General features: G+C 35.3%; 4 protein-coding genes across 10 annotated transcripts in view; 2 read left to right on the forward strand and 2 right to left on the reverse strand.

Moving 5' to 3' along the window:
* The first annotated feature begins 562 nt into the window (after nt 1–562).
* On the forward strand, nt 563–3,917 carry LOC141301132 (olfactomedin-4-like). Its single transcript, XM_073831379.1, has 5 exons — nt 563–619; nt 759–884; nt 977–1,195; nt 1,355–1,505; nt 3,088–3,917. Exons 1-5 carry the CDS (start codon nt 563–565, stop codon nt 3,915–3,917), a joined length of 1,383 nt encoding a protein of 460 aa, XP_073687480.1.
* Nucleotides 3,918–5,671: 1,754 nt separating this feature from the next.
* LOC141301361 (olfactomedin-4) lies at nt 5,672–7,450 on the reverse strand. The gene is given in 5 exon segments (XM_073831603.1): nt 5,672–6,205; nt 6,208–6,575; nt 6,698–6,830; nt 6,919–7,131; nt 7,211–7,450. Coding segments are annotated over 5 exon segments (1,401 nt in total). The 3' UTR covers nt 5,672–5,758.
* A 1,866-nt stretch (nt 7,451–9,316) lies between these two features.
* LOC141302023 (olfactomedin-4-like) lies at nt 9,317–12,960 on the forward strand. The gene is made up of 5 exons (XM_073832216.1): nt 9,317–9,660; nt 9,815–9,937; nt 10,023–10,241; nt 11,471–11,624; nt 11,702–12,960. Exons 1-5 carry the CDS (start codon nt 9,484–9,486, stop codon nt 12,529–12,531), a joined length of 1,503 nt encoding a protein of 500 aa, XP_073688317.1. The 5' UTR covers nt 9,317–9,483; the 3' UTR covers nt 12,532–12,960.
* A 2,177-nt stretch (nt 12,961–15,137) lies between these two features.
* The window catches only part of ndrg4 (NDRG family member 4), a 42,139-nt gene continuing 33,007 nt past the window's right edge, over nt 15,138–24,269 (reverse strand). For 5 of the 7 annotated variants that reach the window (XM_073832226.1, XM_073832224.1, XM_073832222.1 and 2 more), the window contains 5 exons: nt 23,702–23,749; nt 23,567–23,602; nt 22,583–22,634; nt 22,271–22,309; nt 15,138–19,686 (listed from right to left, as the gene is read on the reverse strand). In XM_073832226.1, coding sequence (XP_073688327.1) covers nt 19,532–19,686; nt 22,271–22,309; nt 22,583–22,634; nt 23,567–23,602; nt 23,702–23,749 — 330 coding nt within the window. In that variant the 3' untranslated portion in view covers nt 15,138–19,531. The remainder of the gene's footprint in view (nt 19,687–22,270; nt 22,310–22,582; nt 22,635–23,566; nt 23,603–23,701; nt 23,750–24,269) is intronic. The other 2 variants (XM_073832223.1, XM_073832228.1) reach the window with 1 other exon arrangement.

Below are 24,269 nucleotides of genomic sequence, written 5' to 3' on the forward strand. Positions count from 1 at the left end.
AGATTGTGAGGCAATACGTTTGTTTTACTGTACTCATGGACCTGCAGATGTTTCCAAAGAGATAAGACAACCATTCTCTCTTATTTCTTCATTTTTCATGTTTTTTTTTTTTTACACAAATGTTAAACTAGTTTGCTTACTCTGATCACATAATGTTAGGTAATCATTAAAAGAAGTTACTATCCAAAAAAAGAAAAACAAATAGCCTAACAAAGCACAAGAAAGCATTTTATAAGCAGTTATCTAAATCTAAATCTGTAAATATAAATGTACACATTTTATGATCTTTTGTACACACTATATAAAAATGCTAAATGTGCTAATCTTTTGAACTTGAGAAATAAATCTTACAGAAACAGTTCAGCGTCGGTTGGACAGTGAGACAAAACAATGAAAATTAAAAACCAAACTCTGTTGCAAGATGACCTGCTCCACCCAAAGAAATGAAGTCTTCTCTCTCACTTTCATCAGTTGTTTCACCATAATGATATGGCTTTAAAACTCTGCTGCTGCCACATAAGTTGGTTAATTAAAGTTATAGGGTGCCTTTGCTACTTTAGAGATGAGTCAGTCCTATATATTCATTTTGATGATTGTCATCCCATTCAGTTTCTCTGAGGTAAGAAAGATAAAGACACTTTACATTCATTACCTATAACTTATTTCTCAAAGTACTGTCTATTGTTATAGGGAGTGCATATATTGTTTTTTAATTCTTTCATTTAATCATTTAATTTCCTGTGATTCATTCATCACAGTCAGCAGCAACAGGGAAAGAATGTGTGTGCGATCTAAAAAATTTAGATCCCCCTTTTCCTAAAGACGAACTAACGAAAGTAGAGACTGATGTCTTGAAATGCATCGAGAGCATCACTTTACAAAAAGTAATATGTTTTACTTTTTTCACTCTTATTTTCACTCTTTTTATTTAATTTAAATGAATTTCAATTAGTAATGTAAATGTAATTATTTGCAGATGACAGATTTAGACATGCTTGCATTGGGTCTACAGCAACGTGTCAAGCAACTAGAGGACAATGTGATCAAGCTAGAAAAAGAAGAAAACAGCAATCTATATGGTGCCGTGTCTCTGCGCATTATTGAGTCCGAGTTTGCCGAAATACAGGACCTCCTCAACAAACTCAACAGGACCACCAATGATTACCAGCATCTCAGTGTTAAAGCTGCAGCTCAGGTGACTTACTGTACTAAAAAAACAAATCCATTGTTTTAAAACCATTGCAATGTCAAGTACTCAAGCAATCTAAATTGACATAATAAAGGATGGGATGTTTTTTCAATTTCATTACTCGTTTTTTAATTGCCCAAATTCTTTTCCTCCTTTTTCTTCAAGCTTGAACATATGAAGGATACAATGGTGGAGTTGGAGAAGTTTGACAAAATGCAAGTGATGAAAAGATATCGGGAGAGCCAAATCAAGAAGACCTTGAAACAGTGCAAAGAAGAGCTTGAGGCTTCATCACCACCTCCTACAGTTTCCCCAGGTACGCTAAAGACCTCAATAGTCCCTTTTTTTCATTATTAACCATTGGCTAACATTGGCTGCCTTCGGAGGACAAATTTCAAGGTAGGAAGGCATCAAGGCACGTTCAAATCCAATGTTAGCTTCACTTCTTTCCTCTTGAGAGACCCTCACTGGTCGATGATTGAAGGCAGCATAGATGTATCTTTCACTGCCTTTGATATCCCATAATCCTGTGCATATTCTGTGATGGTTGAGCAAATAAAGATGGCGTCTGGAAGTTGCAGTTGGTGGTCAGTTTGTGTGAAAGTGTACAGTGGAGGACAAAATTATTAGAGGACTAGTATTTTGACCAGCTAAAATGATTTTCTCACTGGATTATTACAATTAATGGCAAAATGAATGTTTGGAAATGTAAACTGATATTTCCTACTGACACACTACAGCAAAAGATAGAAATAACTAACTTAAAACCATTATTAGCTGGTCAAAATACTAGTGTTCTAATCATTTTGGCCACCACTGTATGTTTCTGACCAAGTTTTTGCACTTTTCATGTAATTTCGAGCTTAAAATTAGTATTACAGTATCTTTGCTCACAAAAGCTCATTCTATTAAACAGACTATTAGCCACTATAGAAGCATGTCCAAAACAGTTTTAGGAGGTGCCCTCGTGCACAAACGCTGCCTGCGAAGTCATTGCCGGATAAAGCAGTGATGCAAAAAGTCAGCAGCTTAGGTTTTCGAATGCAGCCATTGATTTTCCAATTCCGTTTGTACAATCTTAATATAGATTACCAGTATTTCCTGCACTGCTTGTCAGCAGAGGGCACAAATCTATGACGCGGCTGGTGAATGTAAAGCCACATGAAAAATTACACTTTATCCCAACTGAACGTGATTAGATAAGAAGTAGAGCTGTGATGATAAATTCAACGAATCGCGGTTTGTGGATTGTCTCCGGAATCGATTCTAAACTTGGTTTGTAACAGCAGATGGTCACTCTAATCTAGTTTGTAACCACAAACTCAAATCCTCGCGAAGAAGAGCGCTGAGGAAGCTTGTGCTTTCAGCTGAGTCATGTCATTTCTCCTCGGCTAAGAATGCTTTTATGACACACCCTTCTTGTCATCTAATTGTTTTTTGAGGAAAACATTTCAGGATTTCTCTCAATGGAATGGATATCTATGGTGCTCCCGAGTTTGAACTTCCAAAATTCAGTTTAAATGCAGCTTCAAAGGACTCTAAACAATTCCAGTTGAGGAAGAAGGGTTTTATCTAGTGAAACGATTGGTTATTTTCTAAAAAAAAAAAAAAGATCATTTATATACTTTTTAACTGCAAATGCTCATCTTGGTCTAGCTCTGCATGAACTGCATGTGTATTCTTGTTTATAACAGTTAGAGTATGTCGAAAAAGTCCCATCTCATTTTCTCCTCCAACTTACATCGCTGCAGTACCGACAAAGTGAACATGCAAAGAAGGTCGAATGCCTTTTACAAAAAAAGGGTAAAACAGTGATGTAGTACGATTTTGAAGTTGGAGGAGAAAATCAGATGGGACTTTTTCTGTTGTAGATTTATGTTTAATTTTTGTGTTTTTAGCTCGCTGTGGTCTGGGTCAAATGGTCAATGTGGCAGGACCTAGAACGTATTCCCTCACACCATACAGCACCTCCTACTCATATGGTGCTTGGGGTCGAGATGTGAAGCCTGCTCCAGGAGATGAGAACAAGTACTGGCTAGTGGTGCTGACAAGCAGTAACGTATATGGCCACTATGTCCGCCAGTACGGCACCTTGAGTACTCTTTTATTAGGTATAGGACCAAAAGATACATATATATCAAGCTCCAATCCCACAACAAACACAATTCAGGGGTCAAACATGGTCATGTATGCTAATGCGCTCTACTATAACTGTTACAACACATACTCCATCTGTCAGTTCAACATGACGACTCGTACTGTCAGTACTGTGGCTTTACCTAGTGATACAGGTTATAATAGCAAGTTTCCATTTGGACATCTTGGTACGACATACAGCTATACAGACATGGATTTTGCCACAGATGAATCTGGTGTCTATGTTATATACGCAACCACAAGCAACTTCGGAAATGTGATTATCCGTAAAGTCGAGACTAGTAACCCGCCAGTTTTGAACCAAACATGGTCCACTTCTCTTCACAAAACAACTGCCACAAACACCTTCATGGTGTGTGGTGTGCTTTATGCTACCCGTTACCTGGATAAAGAAACAGAACAGATCTTTTACTCCTATGACACCAAAACAAACAAAGAGCGCTTCGACTTGAAAATTAATATCAAGAAGATGCAAACTAATATTGAGTATCTTAACTATGACCCCAGAGATCATTTGCTGTATGTCTACAGTGACGCCTATATTGTAACTTATGAGCTTGTCTTTCAGTAAGTCCCCAACGACTTAATTTGAGACAAGGGATATTGGCTGAATTCTATTTCACATATTGTCTGAGCTATTTAGTTTGCAAGATTAGAATTGGGACATCACAAATGATTGTATGTTGAACAAAGTATCCCAAATGTACCAGTAGCAAAGGATCATGATATGTGACCCTGGACCACAAAACCAGTCTTAAGTAGCATGGGTATATTTGTAGCAATAGCCAAAAATACATTGTATGGGTCAAAATGATCCATTTTTCTTTTATGGCAAAAATCATGCTCCATGAAGATATTTTGTAAATTTCCTAGCGTATATATATATATCACTTAATTGTTAATTAGTGATATGCATCGCTAGGACCTTTAGTTGGACAACTTTAAAGGCAATTTTCTCAGTATTTTGATTTTTTTGTACCCTAAAATATACCCTTTTGCCCGGTTCAGGGCCACATATTATGTCCAATTACTAGTTTCCTATCTTACTGTAATTTCAAAAGTAGGCTACTTTCCCATCACCAGTGAAGTATGTATATTTATTGTAAATAAATATGATTTCACGTATCTGCTTGTTTTGTGGAGGCAAAACATGTGTTTATATGTACTACACATTTTGGTTGATGAGAACATTTTTTTATGAAATTAAATGGTTGTATTGGATAACCTACAAACATGGATACAAACATGCTTACATTATGTCTGATTTAAATATACATATTCAGATTTCAGATATTAAATACAATGCAATATTGTAAACTTTTCACATATTGAAAACAAGAACACAAGATGTTCTACAGTCGAACAGAAATGAAGGAAAACATTCCAGGATTTTTCTCCATGTAGTGGACTTCAATGGGGATCAACAGTTTGAAGGTCCAAATTGTAGCTTCAAAGGGCTTTACACAATCCCAGCCGAGGAATATAGGTCTTATCTAGTGAAACAATTGGTCATTTTCGAACAAAAAATAAAACACTATATACTTTTTAACCAGTAATGCTCGTCTTACACTGGCTCTGTGATGCAAGTCTACAACTGCATTACGAAATCACGTTGGAAACGTTACGCGTGGTTCACTCTTTGTCTGTGTACTCCGGTTCAAAAAGGTAGGGAAGAGAAAAACTCATTTCATTTTCTCCTCCAACTTCAAAATCATGTAAAGGGTGCTTGACTTTCTTTGCACATTTACTTTGTCAACACTGGGTTAGTACTTCCACTTATGTCACACATGACCTTTCCAGTGTTACTGCATAATGCGTAAAAACATGGACACAAAGCTAAAGACAAGCATTTTGTCTTTAAAATGTATGCATTTTTAATTTTTTTTTTTAGAAAATGACCAATTGTTGTGCTAGATAAGACCTTTATTCCTCGTCTTAGATCATGTAGAACCATTTGAAGCTGCATTGAAACTGCAGTTTGTACCCTCAACATGTTGATGCCCATTGAAGATCCCCATGGAGAAAACTCCTGGAATGTTTTCCTCAAAAACCTTAATTTCTTTTCGACTGACGAAAGAAAGACATGAACATCTTGGATGACATGGGGGTGAGTAAATTATCAGAAAATTTTAATTTAGGAGTGGACTAAGAGAAATTGTGGAGTTTGCTGTACTTAGTAATTAGTAAAGTTGTGGAAAATGTGAGTTTTGAAAAAAGACACAGAGAGAAATGCAATATAAGCACATTTATTGTAACGGATCTGATTCAAGCACTTAAAAAGTCTCAATCACAGAATTATATAGCGTGAAACTAGTTTAACCGTTTATATTTCTGAGATTTTTCAGCAAGCTGTGCAATTTAGACTTTAAACTTTATGGCATATTTTATTTCTTGGCTGCCTATGAAAGGCCCTCAGTTGAAGGTGTTATATGCTAACAGATAGCCATCATTATACATGTAAAGTCGCCTGTCAACAGGATTGTAGTTCAGATTAGCTATTCCTGCAGAAACCTTCTCAAAAGGCAAAGAAAGAGTGTTTATCTCTTGACCAGTGGTTGTATCGAAAGCATAAAACACCTCTTCTTGATAAGTGCTAACAAAGCGTGTAGCATACAAGATCCCGCACACCATGAACGTGCTGGTGACGGACCTCTTAAAGAGATTCGTCTTCCAGGTATGAGTAATATTGAGTGACAGCGGGTCTAAACGACTCAAAACAATGTTGCCGTGGTTCTCCTCAGTGGCGTAAATCACCCACACGCCGTTCTGATCAGCCTCCAGGTCGATGTCGGTCCAATCACGACAGCTGTAGTAGCAGAAAGGGAACTTGTTTTCGATTCCAGCACCGTCCAGTTTCATACAGTACGCTTGGTCGCTTGTGTTGTAATGTTGAAGCTGCAGATTTCAGCAGTGGTGTAGCATTGGTAAAATACGGTGTTGTCGTACAGTATAGTGCCAGAGCCCTGAACAGCATTCTTGTGGCTGTAGGATGATGCAATGGATTCGTCTTTGTAGTTCTTGCTAGCCATGAAATCTTCATACGAGTTGTACATCCTGATTGTGTTGCCATGCTGGTTTCCGCTCACCAGACAGTGTTCCCAGTAGCGTTCCTTACTGTCCCGTTTGGCTTCCCGACCCCAAGCACCTGAGATATAGGACTTGCTGATGGAATTGAGCTTGGTAACCACTGGAGAACTTATGTTGGACATGATACGCTGATGACAAGTACCTGCAAGTGGAATCGTATGGATTAACATTAAATCAATCCTCAAAACGCTGTTGAAGACCACCAATGAGAAGACAATGTAAATGTCAAAACGTTCCTCTACTCGCTGAGAGTTGTGTACTTACTTCTGAAGTCTTCAGGTATAGTTTTACAGGTTTGCACTCGGTTGTTGAGGTCACGTAGCCTTGATTTCATTGTCTCCAGATTGAAGACATTATTTTTGTACATGTTCTGGGCGTCCTTCCTTGCATTAGTTAACTGAGAGGAACATATATGATTTATCGGCTTTGTCTGTAAATAATACTAAAATAACTGGGGTATTTTAATCATCATTAGAAAGATCTACCTCCTTGAGAAGGTCTTTTGTCTCTTCGCTGGGGTTTTTATTTTGAGCATCTCTGGCAGTATAGTAGATATTGTCAAGTTCATCTATCAGCTGTTGCAGGTGAAGGGCGTTGTACAGGCCGTTTGTGTTCAGATACTCGAAAGGTGCTAGGCGGGCTTTGATGTTCTTAAGAGTGCGTTCTATCTTAGGCATTTGTACATTTCTGTCCTTTATCTGAAAGTTGCACCGCAGATGAAGTCATTGATATTACTTTATTTCAAGAATGAAGCTACATGAATTTAAAGAGTCTCACCTTTTTCTGAAACTCTGTAAGGTTTTCCTCACAGGTCTGGACATGTTTTGCGACTCCCTCAAACCTCACCGCAGGAAAAGCCCAGATGGAGCTGCTTAATTTACACACGCAGGTATCATTCCTTTGTTCGCCTTGAATTTTCTGAGCCTCGACAGTCACCTGATTTACACACGTAAACACAAATACTGTAGACGCATGATAGTGGATAGCATGATAGTTCACATTTGTTTTGAAAGACATTTAAACTATTAGAGTTGTAGTCGAAAGTTTACATGAATGTGCAAAATGTTAAAGGTTGTATCAGCGATTTCTAGCCCAAAACATAAAGTGTCAATTTCAGCTGATCTTTCTTCACGATCCGCTCGCTGCCTGCCCCATAAATCTTGGACCCTAGGCTGACCAGAGAGACGCGTTTTTTTCACAGACAATTTATGGGGCAGGCAGTGAGCGGATCGTGAAGAAAGGTCAGCTGAAATTGAGACTTTATGTTTTAGGCTAGAAATCGCTGATACAACCTTTAATTAGAGGGATCATACAAAATTCATGTTATTTTTTATTTAGTACTGACCTGAATAAGATATTTCACATAAAATATGTTGACATATAGTCCACAAGAGAAAAAAAATACTGAATTTAGATAAAGTACCCTGTTCAAACGTTTACATACATTTGATTCTTAATACTGTGTTGTTACCTGAATGTTTAGTGATAGTTGTTCATGAGTCCCTTGTTTGTCCTAAATAATTAAACTGCCCGCTGTTCTTCAGAAAAATCCTTCAGGTCCCACAAATTCTTTGGTTTTTCAGCATTTTTGTGTATTTCAACCCTTTCCAACAATGACTGTATGACTTTGACATCTATCTTTTCACACTGAGGACAACTGAGGGACTCATATGCAACTTACAGAAGGTTCAAACCCTCACAGGAAAAACAATGCATTAAGAGCCGGGGGTGTAAACTTTTGATCGGAATGAGGATGTAAAGGCTTTAAAGCTAACAAGTTTATGGTCACCTAATAATAGGCTATGCCTGAGGTAAATGTGACTTAAGTAACATTGTTTAGAAGCTGTTATATTGACATCTTTGTGTGTTTGAAAAACGGATTGAGCAATTACATGAGACTGGATATGGATTCTGTAAGTTGTACTCTTTCTTTTAACATACCTTTGAATGTTTATTCATATTTATTTTGTGCTGAAACGTATTAAAGAGGAGACGATCAGTTCACTGCTGCTTCTCTTGAACTGAGGTGCTACAGCGATCTGTCATTCCACTTTAAACAGCGCAAAACGGCATTTATTGTTTGAATACTGTAATAAAATGGACCAAATCTAAGTTTCATATCAAAAGTAACAAAGCACAAAGCTTACAATGCTCCATTCATTAACTGAAAACGGACTAGATTTGGGATTAAAAATCTATTTCGTTTCGTAAAAGTCAATATTTTTACCCAGCTATAATATCATTAACTAAGATACATTGAATTATTTGACTAATATATGTTGATAATTGTTACCTTTATTAATGCTTACAGGAGTCTAAAGTGATCTATATAACAACAGCTTAAAATATATGGTACCATGGACCACAAAACCAGTCATAAGGGAAAATATTTTGAAATTGAGATTTATACATCATCTGAAACCCGAATAAATAAGAACAGAAAGATAGAAAATACATACTGAACAATATTTAACCGAAATACAACTATTTGAAAAGATTAAAAAAATATATTGAGAAAATCACCATTAAAGTTGTCCAAATGAAGTTCTTAGCTATGCCTATTACTAATCAAAAATATGTTTTGATATATTTACGGTAGGAAATTTATGGGAGGTGAAATTATGACTGGTTTTGTGGTCCAGAGTCACATATTATATCAATAAATATTGTGTAAAAATATGCAGTAAATGTAAATATACAGTAAAGAACTAAAAAACCTTCCAGTTAAGACATTAAAGAAATCCAGAACAGTTAAAAGATGGGACTTACTATGACTGTGAGGACCAACAGGTACGACAGCATGATGAGCAAATGAACCGAAAGACTAAAAGTTATGCTTTAAACAACACAATCATTTTGATTTTGCAAACATTACATGAAGTATTACCAAAGAATAAGCAGTAAATTTGTGGTCAGACAGTGGCAGCAAAACTAATGGCGAAACACAGCTGGTAAACAGTACAATTTTCCTTTACTCATGGACCACTCAAAGGTGTCCACAGAGATAAGAAGAAGATTGCAATAGACCCTGCTTGCTTCATCCAAAAGAAATGAAGAAATTGGTCTCGGCTTTTTATCGGATATTTCCCCATAATGATATGACTTTAAAACTGCTTCAGCCACACAACGTTGTTTATTCTAAGGTTATAGGCTCCCCTTTACCTTCAGACATGAGTCGGTCTAATATATTCATTTTGATGATCATCATCCCTCTAACTTTCTTTCAGGTAAGAAAGATAAAATCCCTTTACAATTAATAAATATTGGCAGTATATTTAATACCGTCTTATAAATTCAGGGCGCATACATTCTCAGTTTAAAAGTGTTTCAGGCTGTTGGTTGTTGTATAACATTTTATTTCCTTTGATTTGGTCTTCACAGTCAGTGAGAGGAAAAGACTGCGTGTGCGATCTCAAAAATTCAGATCCTGCTTTCCCTGAGCGCAGACTAACTAAAGTAGAGACCAATGCAGCACAATGCATTGAGACCATCACTACTGAAAAGGTATTTTTTTTCTCATTTTATCTTTTGTTCAAATTAATTGACATTTTAAATCTAAAATTAATAATGTAAATGTAATTATCTGCAGATGACGGATTTAGACAAGCTTGTACTGGGTCTACAACAGCGTATCAAGGAACTAGAGAACAATGTGGTCATGCTAGAAACGGAGAATGACAAGAATTTGTATGGGGCTGTTTCTCTGCGCATCATTGAGTTAGAGATGGCCGAAATTCAGGGCCTCCTCAACAAACTCAACCGGACCACCAGCGATTACCATCATCTCAGTGTACAGGCTGCAGCTCAGGTGAGTTGCTATACAAAACTGGTATATAATTACTGTAGTTATTCTTTTGTTGATGTACACTAAGAAGAATTTTCCTCAGAGAAAATCTAATTGGCTTCTTTTTTCATATGTTGAAACCATTTAGTTTTATTAGGCACATACAGTTGAGGTAAAAAGTACATACATATTGCAGAATCTGCAAAATGTTAATTATTTGACTAAAATAGGAGGGATCATATAAAATGTACGTTATTTTTTTATTTATTACTGACCTGAATAAGACATTTCACAGAAAAGACATTTACATATAGTCAACACGAGAAAATATGAATTTATAAAAATAACCCTGTTCAAAAGTTTACATACGCTTGATTCTTAATACTGTGTTGTTACCTGATTAATCCACAGCTGTTTTGTTTTTTTGTTTAGTGATAGATGTTCATGAGTCCCTTGTTTGTCCTGAACAGTTAAACTGGCTGCTGTTCTTTAGAAAAATCCTTCAGGTTTCACAAATTCTTTTTTATTTTTTATTTTTTGGTGCTTTAGAAAGAAACACAATGCATTAAGAGCTGGGGTAGGGGTGAAAACTTTTAGAATTTGAAGATCAGGGTAAATTTAACTTATTTTGTCTTCTGGAAAGCATGTAAGTATCTTCTGTAGCTTAGGGCAGTAATAAATGGATAAAAATATTATATTTGGACAAAATAAGAAAAAGAATTACACATTTTGATTCTGCTCAAAAGTTTTCACCCCCCGGCTCTAAATGCATGGTTTTTCCTTCTGGAGTATCAGTGAGCGTTTGAACCTTCTGTGATAGTTGCACATGAGTCTCTTTGTTGTCCTCAGTGTGAAAAGATGGATCTCAAAATCATACAGTCATTGCTGGAAATGGTTCAAATAAACAAAAATGATGAAAAACTAAAGAATTTGTGGAACCTAAAGGATTTTTCTGAAGAACAGTGGGTAGTTTAACTGTTCAGGACAAACAAGGGACTCATGAACAACTATCACTAAACAACAACAGCTGTGGATCATTCAGGCAACAACACAGTATTAAGAATCAAGCGTATATGTAAAAAAAAAATTTCTCTTGTGGACTATATATGAACTTATTTTTTGTGAAATATCTTATTCAGGTCAGTACCAAATAAAAAATAACTTGAATTTTGTATGAGCCCTCTTATTTTGGTAAAATAATTAACATTTTGCAGGTATAAATGAAGAATTATAAGTGTTATTTTTATTAAAAGCTTGAAGAAATGAAGGACACAATGGCGGAGCTGGAAAAGTTTGACAACATGCAGGTGATAAAGAAAGATCGAGAGAACCAGCGCTTTAAAAGAGACCTGGAACAGTGCAAAAATGAGCACAAGGCTACATTACCACCTCCTATAGTTCCTCCAGGTACCCCAATACTCCCTCAACTCATGCTTTCTGAGCATTTTACATTATTAACCAGCTGATATCTTCTGTGTTTTTAGCCCGCTGTGGTCTGGGTCAGCTTGTCAACGTGGCAGGACCTAGAACATATTCCCTCACACCATACGGCACCTCCTACCCTTATGGTGCTTGGGGTCGAGATGCGAAACCCGCTCCAGGAGATGAGAACAAGTACTGGCTAGTGGTGCTGACAAGCAGTAACGTATATGGCCACTATGTCCGCCAGTACGGCACCTTGAGTACTCTTTTATTAGGTATAGGACCAACAGATACATACATATCAAGCTCCAATCCCACAACAAACACAATTCAAGGGCCAAACATGGTTATGTATGCCAATGCGCTCTACTATAACTGTTACTACACATACTCCGTCTGTCAGTTCAACATGACGACTCGTACTATCAGTACTGTGGCTTTACCTAGTGATACAGGTTATAATAGCAAGTTTCCATTCGGACACCTCGCCTTAACATACAGCTATACTGATATTGATTTTGCCACAGATGAATCTGGTGTCTATGTTATATACGCAACCACAAGCAACTTTGGAAATGTGGTTATCCGTAAAGTCGAGACTAGTAACCCGCCAGTTTTGAACCAAACATGGTTCACTTCTCTTTACAAAACGACTGCCACAAACACCTTCATGGTGTGCGGTGTGCTTTTTGCTACTCGCTACCTGGATAAAGAAACAGAACAGATCTTTTACTCCTATGACACTAAAACAAAGGAAGAGCGCTTTGATTTGAAAATTAATATCAAGAAGATGCAGACTAATATTGAGTTTCTTAACTATGACCCCCGAGATAATTTGCTGTATGTCTACAGTGACGCCTACATTGTAACTTATGAGCTTGTCTTTCAATAAGTCTCCAACCACTTGATCTGAGACACGAGAATAAGGCTGCATCCTATTTCACATACTGTCTGTACTGTATAGTATGCAAGATTAAAATGAGTTATCTTATGGTAAAAAAAAAGAAACCCTGATAGTACTGTAGACAGCAGTTTTTTTAGTGTGTATTTGAAGATAATGAATTTAGGTGCTAATGCAAGGGAATTAATATATTAGTTGGTATTTTTTTTGACAGATTGTAACATTTTTAATTGCAACATTTTTCTTTGGTATCAAGATGCAATTTTGTCAAATCTAGTTGTATACGCGTGATTACACGTGTCTTATTTTGCCATACATTCAAAATTCTGTATTTTCCCCATTACCAGTGAAGAATGTACTTTTACTTTATAGAAGTATGTGAATTGAAATCCAGCCTGTAAATGTTTTTTTCGCTATGCACACATCTTTAAATGCTTGGATTGTTACGTGAGGTGAAGAAATTCACAAATGTATCACAAATAACATTTCTTGAAATAAATTACAGCAACGTTTGAAAAATGAGTATGCTGGATTACTACTGTAGAGATTACATACATGTATGCATTTAAATAGATAAAAAGATAAAAAGTCATTATGCACAAAAGTTATAATTATAATATGAAAAGTCATAATTTTGACTTTTTTTTAAACTTGTCATAATTATGACTGTCTTATAATTTTATCTTATTTCTCATGTCTTAAATAATTTTGACTTTTTATCTCATAATTTTGCTTTGACATGATCATTTTGACCTTTTGATCATATAATTAAGACTTAGAATCTTATAATTTGGGCGGGGGTTCTTTAATCATTTTGTTTTGACATGATTTACATCTTAATTATGATTATTATTTTATCATTTTGATATGATTATTATTTTAGCATTTTATTTTAGAATTATTTTTCACCATTTTGACCTTTTGTCATAATTATGACTTTTTATCTCTTAATTTTATTTTTGTTTTCATTTTGCTTCGACATGATTTGTCATAACTATGATTATCTCAATTTCAGCTTATCTAATAATGATTTGGCATCATTTTTCCTTTTGTCATAATTATGATTTTATTAATCATAATTACAACTTAGTATCTCATAATTTCATTTTTTTCTCTCTCATAATTTTGCTTCAACATGATTTATGTCATAACTATGATTATCTCAATTTCAGCTTATCTCATAATGATTTGTCACCATTTTTCCCTTTTGTCATAATCATGACTTTTTATCTCCTAATTATGACTTAGTATCTCATACTCATTTTTTTTCTCATAATTTTGCTTTGACATGATTTATGTCATAACTATGATTATCTCACTTTCAGCGTATAACGCTTTGTCATCATTTAGATTTTTTTTGGCAATTATTATGACTTTTCAGCTCTAAATTATGTCTTAGTATCTCATAATTTTGACTTTTTGTCATAATTATGATTTACCAAAATGTGATTTTTTTGACTGATTTATGTTATAACTATGATTATCTCAATTTCAGCTTATCTCATAAAGATTTGTCATCATTTACCTTTTTTCATAATCATCTAATAATTATGACTATGAATCTTATAATATTTTTTTATCTCATAATTTTGCTTTGACATGATTTATGTCATAACTATGATTATCTCAATTTCAGCTTATATGATTTGTCATCATTTTGATCTCTTGGCAATTATTATGACTTTTCATGTCATAATTATGATTTACCAAAACATTTTTTTTACACGATTTATGTTCTGTTATCTCAATTTCAGCTTATCTCATAATAATTTGTCATGATGTTATAATTTCATTTTGTTCTTATAATTTTGCTTTAACATGATTTATGTCATAACTATGATTTGCTCAGTTTCAGCTTATCTCATAATGATTTGTCATCAATTTCTTTTACCTTTTGTCACAATTATGACTTTTTATCTCATAATTAGGACTTATCTCATAATTTCATTTTTTTCTTTATAATTTTTTCCTCATAAAATTTACCAGATTTACCAAAACATTTTTGACATCATTTATGTTGTTATCTCACTTTCAGCTCATCTCATGATTTTTTTTTTCATTTTTACCTTTTTTTCATAATCATTTCATAACCATTTTTTTTCTCTCATAATTTTGCTTTGACATGATTTATGTCATAACTAATTATCTCAATATCAGCTTGTCTCATAATGGTTTCTAATTATTTTAACCTTTTGTCATAATTATGACTTAGATCTTGAGAGAAAACTGATTATGAGATATGTCATAATTATGATTCTCAATTTCAGCTTATCTCAGTGATTTGTCATTATTTTAACCTTTTGTCATAATTATGTATTATTATCTCATAATTTCATTTTTTAAACTCATGATTCTGCTTTGACTTTTGTTGTAACTATGATTATCTAAATATTAGATTATCTTATGATTTGTCATCATTTTGATCTTTTGGCAATTATTATGACTTTTTATCTCACAATTGTGACTTAGTTTCTCGCAATTTTGACTTCTCGTGTCACAATTATGATTTACCAAAGCATTTTTCTTATGTGGCAAAAATGGGCTTCCTTGGGAGTCGATAACAATTAATCTGCAAGAAAATAAAACAAAAGCCCTAGTACTTTTTGTATATCCATTTTTATTTGTTCCACGTTCAGTTTTTTAGTACACAGACAGTGACAGCTTGTATATAGATATACATATTACATAAACACATTAGTTTTCGTAGTTTTCTTATGGCAAAGCAGGTTAAGAGTGACTCTTACTGTATCTTTAGACATGTTTGTAACAACCAGCCTCCTTCCAAAAAAATAAACACAAACAACTTATTGCTTAATATAAAACAACGGCTAATCGTAACAATTGTAATCATATTAATAATAATAATAATACTCATTGAATCCTCACAAGAATAGATGCAACACATGGTTAAATAAGAACTACTGTATTATAAAAAGAGGAACTTAAGGGAAATCCAAAGTATAACAGTTCCACATGACAAGGCTAGTGGTACGGACCTATTTTTAGATGTATGCCCTAAAAACAGCAAATATCTACAGCATAGAACATAGATTGAGAAGGAAAAGGGTGCAAGGGAAGGCAGGTGTGGCAGGTCGAACTGGTGTGAGCCCTGATTTAAGAAAAGGTGATATGGAGCCACATTGACAATACTGTACAGCACTTCCAAAGGACATTATACATTCAGGGCCCCCAGGCAGAGATCAGGGATCAGGAAAAAGTGCACCTTAAAAGGTGGGCATGCTCTTTATTTCTTAATAAGAGCTAACGACTGCATACTTCAGACAGGAAATCAAGAAAAACGACACAAACACGAGGTTGCGTTGTCAAAACTCATGCAAATCAATACTGGGGAAGAACATGTGTTTGTCCATTCAGTCTTTAGGAGGAAACCTGTCAATATTTTACGCTTAACTTTCACCCTCCCGCTTTGAACACCCTCCCTTCGTTCCTCCTCTCCCTCTCTTTCCTCGTTCACATTCGCTGTTTATTCCGCACCACACATTCATCCTTCTCTTTGTATAGTATCTACAGTACTGCGCCCAGCTTTGCACGGAGCGAGGTTGATCGCGATGCGTTGCCTGGGTCGATAGCCCTTTAGGGGCGACTGGAAGTGTCTGTGAGGGCCGGGGCACCTTGTTTTGGGGGTTGGGTTTGTTGGGGGGTGGGATTTGCCCTACATTCCGAGCTTGGAGCGTTACGCTCCAGAAAGCCCCGCCCCTTACAGACAAACACACAGGAAACACCCCTGAAAAGTCATAATTGTGCGCTTCCTGTTCGAGGAAGCCGCAGGAAAACTGACATTCAATAAGACAGAAAAGTGCGAGTGTGGAATGGAAAGCCAGCGGTTGCTTCGCCCTCGTAAGTCCCATGTTAGCGGCGTCGGCCAATCAGATCTCAGCTCATGTCAGTCACCTCTGGAACTTGATTCAAATACTTTGTTTAATTGTTTGTTTAGTTTATTAGTTTGCTCATTCATTCGTTTGTTCGTTCATTCATTTGTTAAGTTTATTAGTTCACTCATTTGTTTGCTCATTCATTCATTTGTTCCTTTGCCTAGTTCATTAGCTCGCTTATTGATTTATTTGATTATTCCTTTTATTTGTGCAAATGTTTTTTTTTGGGGGGGGGGGGGGGTTACAATAATTTTGTGCAGTTTGTGTACATGAATCGACAGTAGATTTTTCCTAACTTGGACCTTGATGTTAGCAGCAGATTCTTAAAAGGGTCACTCCACCCCAAAATGAAAATTTTTTCATTAATCACTTACCCCCGTGTTGTTCCAAACCTGTAAAAGCTTTGTTTGTCTTCGGAACACAATATTTTTAATGCATTCTGACAGCTCTCTGGCCCTCCCATAGACAACAATGTAATTAACATGATCAACATCCAGAAACGTAGCAAGGAGATCAATAAAATAATCCATGTGACATCAGGGGTTCAACCATAATTTTGCGAAGCTACGAGAATACTTTTTGTACACAAAGAAAACAAAAATAATGACTTTATTTAACAATTTGTCTCCTCCGCATCAACCTAGCACCATTTTGGAGAGTATTACCTGAACGCAAACTGCGTAGGCTGTTCTCTGTCAGCCGCAATACGTGGACACGTTTTCTACATTCATTTACGTTTTGATTTTAACGAAAATAACGTATCCGTGTGTTGCAACTGACAAAAGTATTCTCGTAGCTTCGTAAAATTATGGTTGAACCCCTGATGTCACATTATTTTACTGATCTCCTTGCTATGTTTCTGAAACGCTGACCGTGTTAATTATATTGCTGTCTATACACTGTAAAAAAACTAAAAAACACAATTTGTTGAATCAACTTAAAATAATTTGTTACCCTGCTGCTTTAAAATTTTAAGTTCAGTCAACTCAAATACGTTTATTCAACTTGAAATGTTAAGTTGCACTAAGTGACAACTTAGATATTCGCATTGACTAAACTAAAAATGAACAACTGTGTTTGTTACCCGGCTGAATCAACTCAAATATCTAAGTTGTCACTTAGTACAACTTAACATTTCAATTTGACTAAACTTTTTTTGAGTTGACTAAACTTAACATTTTAAGACATTTTAAGTTCATTCAACAAAGAGTTTTTTAGAGTATATGAGTGGGCCAGAGAGCTGTGAGAATGCATCAAAAATATCTTAATGTGTGTTCCGAAGATGAACAAATTGATTAATGACAAAATTTTCATTTTGGGGTGAAGTAACTGTTTAAGTTCTCTAAGTTCCGAGGTGGGGCCTCCATGGATCGGACTTGTTTGTTCAGCACGTCCTACAGATGCTCAATGGGATTGATATCTGAATTTGGAGGCAAAGTGAACATCTCAAACTTCTTGTGCATTTTTTTAAACATTTTTTTCACCAGGCCACCTTCCATTGCTCCGTGGTCTAGTTCTGATGCTCACATGCCCACTGTTGGTTCTTTCGGTGGTTTCAGTGTCGTGTATATGCAAGTTATGTGTAAGTACATAAATTGTATGTGTGTATATATGCATACAAAAGCTCTGTTACCTTGCAGAGCCCAGCCCTCATTGGGAAATCTGTATGTGTGCATTTGTGTGTGCATTTGTATCAGTAGCTTTGGTACATTCTTGGTGCGGGGCTGGGTGCTGTAAGGGAAGCGCGAAGCCTTGATTCTGTACCACTAACGCACTGCAATCTCTATCACACAGGCTCAGCCTCAGTCGACGGTTCCGGTTTGGTTTGGGTCTGAAGCTGATTGTCTATAAAAAGGAGACCGTACAGAACCGATCCCAGGCGAAGCCACTTTCATATGACAGCGAATGCACGCTAGAAGGGTACTAGGTATGTTGTATTTAGTGAAGTGAGACTTGATTTGAAAGTGCGCTTGATCGTAATAGTGCTTAATGTGAAAGGAATGGAAAATGAAAAAAGATCCTTTAAGGCAAGTCAGCAGTCAAATTATACAACGTCTGCTTCTACTTTAATGAAAAAAAATAACTGTTTTGTAAGCTTTAATAACATTTTAAATTATAAAACCATGGTATTAAATAATACAAAAACTCTAACAATATGTGATGATACATACACTTCCGATGACTGAATGAGCTGAGATGATTAGCCAAAAGCTACTGTTTACTGGTTAAGAGATTTTCGCCCTTTTCGACTATACAATCACTTTGCTTTCACTCAAAATTGAGAGGGAGAGCTACAGATGTCACTTTTAAATCTCTCTCTGGTTTAAGAACCCTCCTTTCATGTTTCTTTTGCTTTGTTTCGTGCTGTTCCTCAAGACCGACCCCTTCTACCTGCGACCCAATCCATCAGTTTCTCCTCAAAGACTGTCATAGGACAGGAATGAGTGAGCGCAGGGGCTGATGGGACTTGTAGTTTTGTCTTAGAAGGAGGTGAAGGCCAGAGGCAGCAAGCAAAGGGTGCAGGAATACTGACACGTAGAGCGATAAGTAACCGCAGTATAAAGTTGGGGGAAACCAAACACTGTTTTGAAGGGGGAAAGGACAGAAAGTCTTCATTTTACAGGTTAAAGGAATAGTTCAGCTCGAAAAGAAAACCTAGGGTTCTTCTAAACCTGTATGGCTTTATTTCGTCTGTGAAAGACAAAAGCAGATGGTTAGTAGAATGTCCAAGCTGCTCGCTTCCATACAATGGAAGTGGATGGGGACCAAGTGCTGCCATGCTCCAAAAAGGACTGTTCAACCATCATAAAAGTGACATTTCAGGCTTCTGAAGCCATGTGGTCACCATTCACTTTCATTATGCGCCTTGGATCATATATCTCATTTTGTGTTCTACAGAAGAAAAAGTCATACGGTTTTCGGAGTAAATGATGGTGATTTTTTTCGTTTTTGAGTCAACTATTCCTTCAAGATGGCTAACGCTAAAAAAACGACATAGAAAATGGCTGAGAAAGAATTATGAGACCTCCGTTCTTCTCACAGCCTCCTTCCATGCCACATCTCTCTAAATGTGTGCGTGTGAGACAGTGCACAAGGGTTCAGCAGGACACTTCCATGGTTTGGCTGACCTGCCCGACGCCCTCGCTGCTATCTGAGTGCGTGCATGCGCGGTTGCGAGAACCGTCCACGGAGCCGGCGCTGGTCAGAGAGGCCGTTCGCGAGCGAACGAGACGGGTCATACTGGCCGAAGGCACTGAGAAAAAAAGAAAGGAGAAATGGAGATAGGGATGAATAGTTTTACATCCACAGGGAAATTCGTCTGGGCTGCATGATGTGTTGCAGAGGAGGCAGGGATGACATGCTTGAACTTTTTGTCAAAAATAATTTCAGCCTCAAGCTAATAACATTCCACCACAAATACTTTAGAATGACTCAAATACAACTAAAATAGCTAACCAGAATCTGAACGTTTATCTAAATTCCCTTGTTTTCGGTGCAAAAAATAATAATTCTCTCAGTATTTTTTTGTTTATAGCTAAACATCCTTAAACAGGAAAAATCTCCCTTACTGCATTAGAATTTAACAAACATAAACATAAACCAAAACAAGAAAACCAATGTGGACACATATATACACACTGTATTTTTTTTCTATTGAAAATATAAATAAAGCAATTGTTATTGGAGTATGCTTCAGAAGAAAATACTATTTCAGTCTTTCTACTTCATAACTGTAATTTGTATTTTTCATTAGTTTAATTTTTTTCAGTCAAATTTATTTCTACTTGCCATTTCTTGGAGACTTCTGAGAAAACTGTTCTGAGAAAACAGTTTCTACACTATTTTTTCAATTGCTTTGTGGATGTTTAGATATTTGTATGCAAAACAAGGCAAAAATACTGTAACTGAATTGACACTTGCTTCCAAGATACTTAGTTTTTTATAAAAAAAAAAGTAATTTAGAAAATATATAAATATTTAAATAAATAAAATATATAAATAATTATTTAAAATATATTTCTAACCTACAAATTAGACAGCGTTTTAGTGACACGTTAAAAAATAAAATTACGAGATTAAATTGTAATATTTTAAGAATAAAGTTGAAATATTATAAAAATAAAGTTGAATTAAGAGAATAAAATCCAAATGTTTTCAGAATAAAGTCAAAATATTTAGAGTATAAAGTCGAAATGTTTCGAGAATAAAGTAGAAATGTTTCAAGAATAAAGTCGAAATTTTGAGAATAAAGTCAAAATGTTTTGATAATAAAGTCGTAATGTTTTGAGAATAAAGTCGGAATGTTTCGAGAATAAAGTCGGAATGTTTCGAGAATAAAGTCGGAATGTTTTGAGAATAAAGTTGAAATTTTGAGAATAAAGTCAAAATGTTTTGAGAATAAAGTCGTAATGTTTTGAGAATAAAGTTGGAATGTTTCGAGAATAAAGTCGGAATGTTTCGAGAATAAAGTTGAAATTTTGAGAATAAAGTCAAAATGTTTTGAGAATAAAGTCGTAATGTTTTGAGAATAAAGTTGGAATGTTTCGAGAATAAAGTCGGAATGTTTCGAGAATAAAGTTGAAATTTTGAGAATAAAGTCAAAATGTTTTGAGAATAAAGTCGGAATGTTTCGAGAATAAAGTTGGAATGTTTCGAGAATAAAGTCGGAATGTTTCGAGAATAAAGTCGAAAGTTATGAGAATAAAGTCAAAATGTTTTGAGAATAAAGTCGAAATGTTTTGAGAATAAAGTCAAAATGTTTGGAGAATAAAGCTGAAATGTTTGGAGAATAAAGTCAAAATGTTTCCAGCATAAAGTTGAAATGTTTCCAGAATAAAGTCAAAATGTTTTGAGAATGAAGTAGAAATGTTTCAAGAATAAATTTGAAATTATGAGAATAAAGTCAAAATGTTTTGAGAATAAAGTCGAAATATTACCAGAATAAAGTCAAAAGTACAAGAATAAAGTCACAATGTTTCGTGAAATTATGAGAATAAAGTCGAAATATTTCAAGAATAAAGTTGAAAAGTTTCGAAAATAAAGTCAAAATGTTTTGAGAATAAAGTCAAAATGTTTTGAGAATAAAGTCAAAATGTTTCAAGAATAAAGTCGAAATGTTTTGAGAATAAAGTCAAAATTACGAGCATAAAGTCAAAATGTTTCGAGAATAAAGTCAAAATGTTTCAAGAATAAAGTCGGATGTTTAGAAAAAAGTCGGAATTACGAGAATAAAGTCTAAATGTTTCAAGAATAAAGTCGAAATGTTTCAAGAATAAAGCCGAAATTTTGAGAACAAAGAACAAATTAAATCATAATATCTTCCCGTGTTTTTTTAATCCAGGCAATTTGCATGTGCAATAAGCTAGAATATAGCCTACTCTCAAAATATTATAACTTTAATCTTGTAATTGCCATGAATTAATTTGCATAATTTTGACTTTAATCTCAAAATATTATGACTTTAATCTCGTAATCATAGATTTTTTTTTACTTGGCACTAAAACGCCATCATATATAAGTGCTCTCTTGAATGGGAAGTTTCTGAAAAAGATCCAAAAGCTAAAACAAAAATGTCATGCCATGTTTTCATCTACGATTTTGTTGTCAATGGTTCATTTTCGAATAACTGCCATGCAGAGAGCATGAGAGCGCATTCAAAGCACATTTTTCCTTCAGAGGAAAAATCACTGATCAGTAAAGTAAATAATGAATGAATGGAAATATCAGTTTGGGATAGATAAATATAAAAATTAAACAAGGCCAAACAAGGGATTAGAAGACTAAATGTGTCATCTAAATGAGGAAGAGGGCAGGCGTAAACAGGAAGCAGGAAGTACCTGGCCCCCCACTCATTCTCCGATCCTTCATATAAGCAACTGAGAAGGGGCAGGAAAATACACACAGGGTACAGATTATACCAAATACAACACTTTCATACACACATATTTGCTTGCATACACTCACAACTCTCTCATCATGGGAAATAGACAAACATGGGAGAAAGGACACACTAAACATACTGGATCGGTTTACATTTGGCAGAGAAAGAATCATCGATTGAACTAATTAGGGGTTCGATTTTACCCACATTTTTAGTACTCTTAATAAATACATTGATAATTACAATAATATGAAATAAATCAACTCACTGTAACCCATTCCCTGCAGGAAGTACTTGAAAGCCTCTGTGAGTTTTCCAGGCTGTAGGATTCAAAACATTTAACATATTTTAATAAAATCCATTAGAAACTAGTGTTTGACAAGCTTTAACTTAGGTATAGTTCACCCCAAAATTAAAATGTTCTGTCATTAGTTACTCATCCTCATGTCATTCCAAACCTGTAAGACCTTCGTTCATCTTCAGAACACAAATTACAATATTTTTGATGAAATCTGAAAGCTTTCTGACCCTGAATAGACAGAAATGCAACTACAACGTTCAAGGTCCAGAAAGGTAAGTTCCTAAGTTTAGCAGCTGCCTTAAGTTTTTAAGTTAAATCAGCTTAAAACTACAAGTCATTTTAACTTATTACAATAAAAATTAGTGGATATAACTTGAGTTTAAATGGCCTAAGTTGATTTAACTTAAAATTATAAGGCAGCTGCTAAACTTAAGTTTTTAAGTTGAAACTGGTAAAAACTTTTTACAGTGTAAGAACATGCATCATGGTACTTTTGTGAACGCACATTGAAGACTGACACGGAAGAGAAGAAATTGTTGAATAAAGTCGTCATTTTTATTTTCTTTGTGCACAAAAAGTATTCTCATAGCTTCAAAACATTATGGTTGAACCACTGATGTCACATGGACTATTTTAATGATGTTCTTACTACCTTTCTGGGCCTTGTAGTATGTCGTAATGTAGTAGTTGCATTGCTGTCTATGCAGGATCAGAAAGCTCTCGGATTTCATCAAAAATATCTTAATTTGTCTTCTGAAGATAAACGAAAGTGTTACAGGTTTGAAACTACATGACTGTGAGTAATTAATGACAGAATTTTCATTTTTGGATGAACTGTCCCTTTAAATTTTTCTTGGATGTTACTAATTATTCAATAATACATTTTGATTACATTTGTGCAATAAACAATTTGGTATTGTGTTCGATCAGAGACACGTCAAGCAGTCTCACCTGTGTAATTTGAGGCATTCCACCTGAATCAGCCATCTGAAACAAATCAAATACATTTTTGATCATTTATTTCTGAAATGTTTGTGCCAAAAGGGTCTAAAAGAAAAGTTTGGCTTCTATTTCTATTTTGCTTGCCTTCAGAAATGTAGTGTTGGTTGGATCCAGCTTGGAGTTGCACTCAACCTGAAAGTAGAAAACATTAATACAGTTTTTAATAAACCTTTGTAAACATTTACATATCTATCAGAGCATTTACAGAGTAGTAAAAGAGGAGACGGTGAAAGTTCTTCAGAAGAGCAATGAAGGCCAGTAAGATGGATGTGTGATGGAGGGAGGAGAGTGTGTATATGTTTATGTTTATATATATACCCAGTGTGTATGTGTGTGTGTGTGTGTGTGTGTGTGTGTGTGTGTGTGTGTGTGTGTGTGTGTGTGTGTGTGTTTTGAGGCCTGACCCAGTTCTGCAGTACTGCAGAGATGAGTCATATTCCAGCGCTAAAGAAAGACAGCTGCGCAGACGTGTTCGCCTACAGGCTCTATTTAGACCACCGCAGACACTTTCAGAATGGGACGGGTACCCTATTTCTATCTTCACAATTTTAATAAAAACTCCAACCACAAGTGTCCGCATAGTCAAAAGGTGTAAACACACCTTTCTTCATGTGTACTTCCCTCCCAACCAATATTTTATTGAAATGTTAAT

This window comes from Garra rufa, chromosome 25 (assembly GCF_049309525.1).
Source record: "Garra rufa chromosome 25, GarRuf1.0, whole genome shotgun sequence".
NCBI classification, from domain to species: Eukaryota; Metazoa; Chordata; class Actinopteri; order Cypriniformes; family Cyprinidae; genus Garra; species Garra rufa.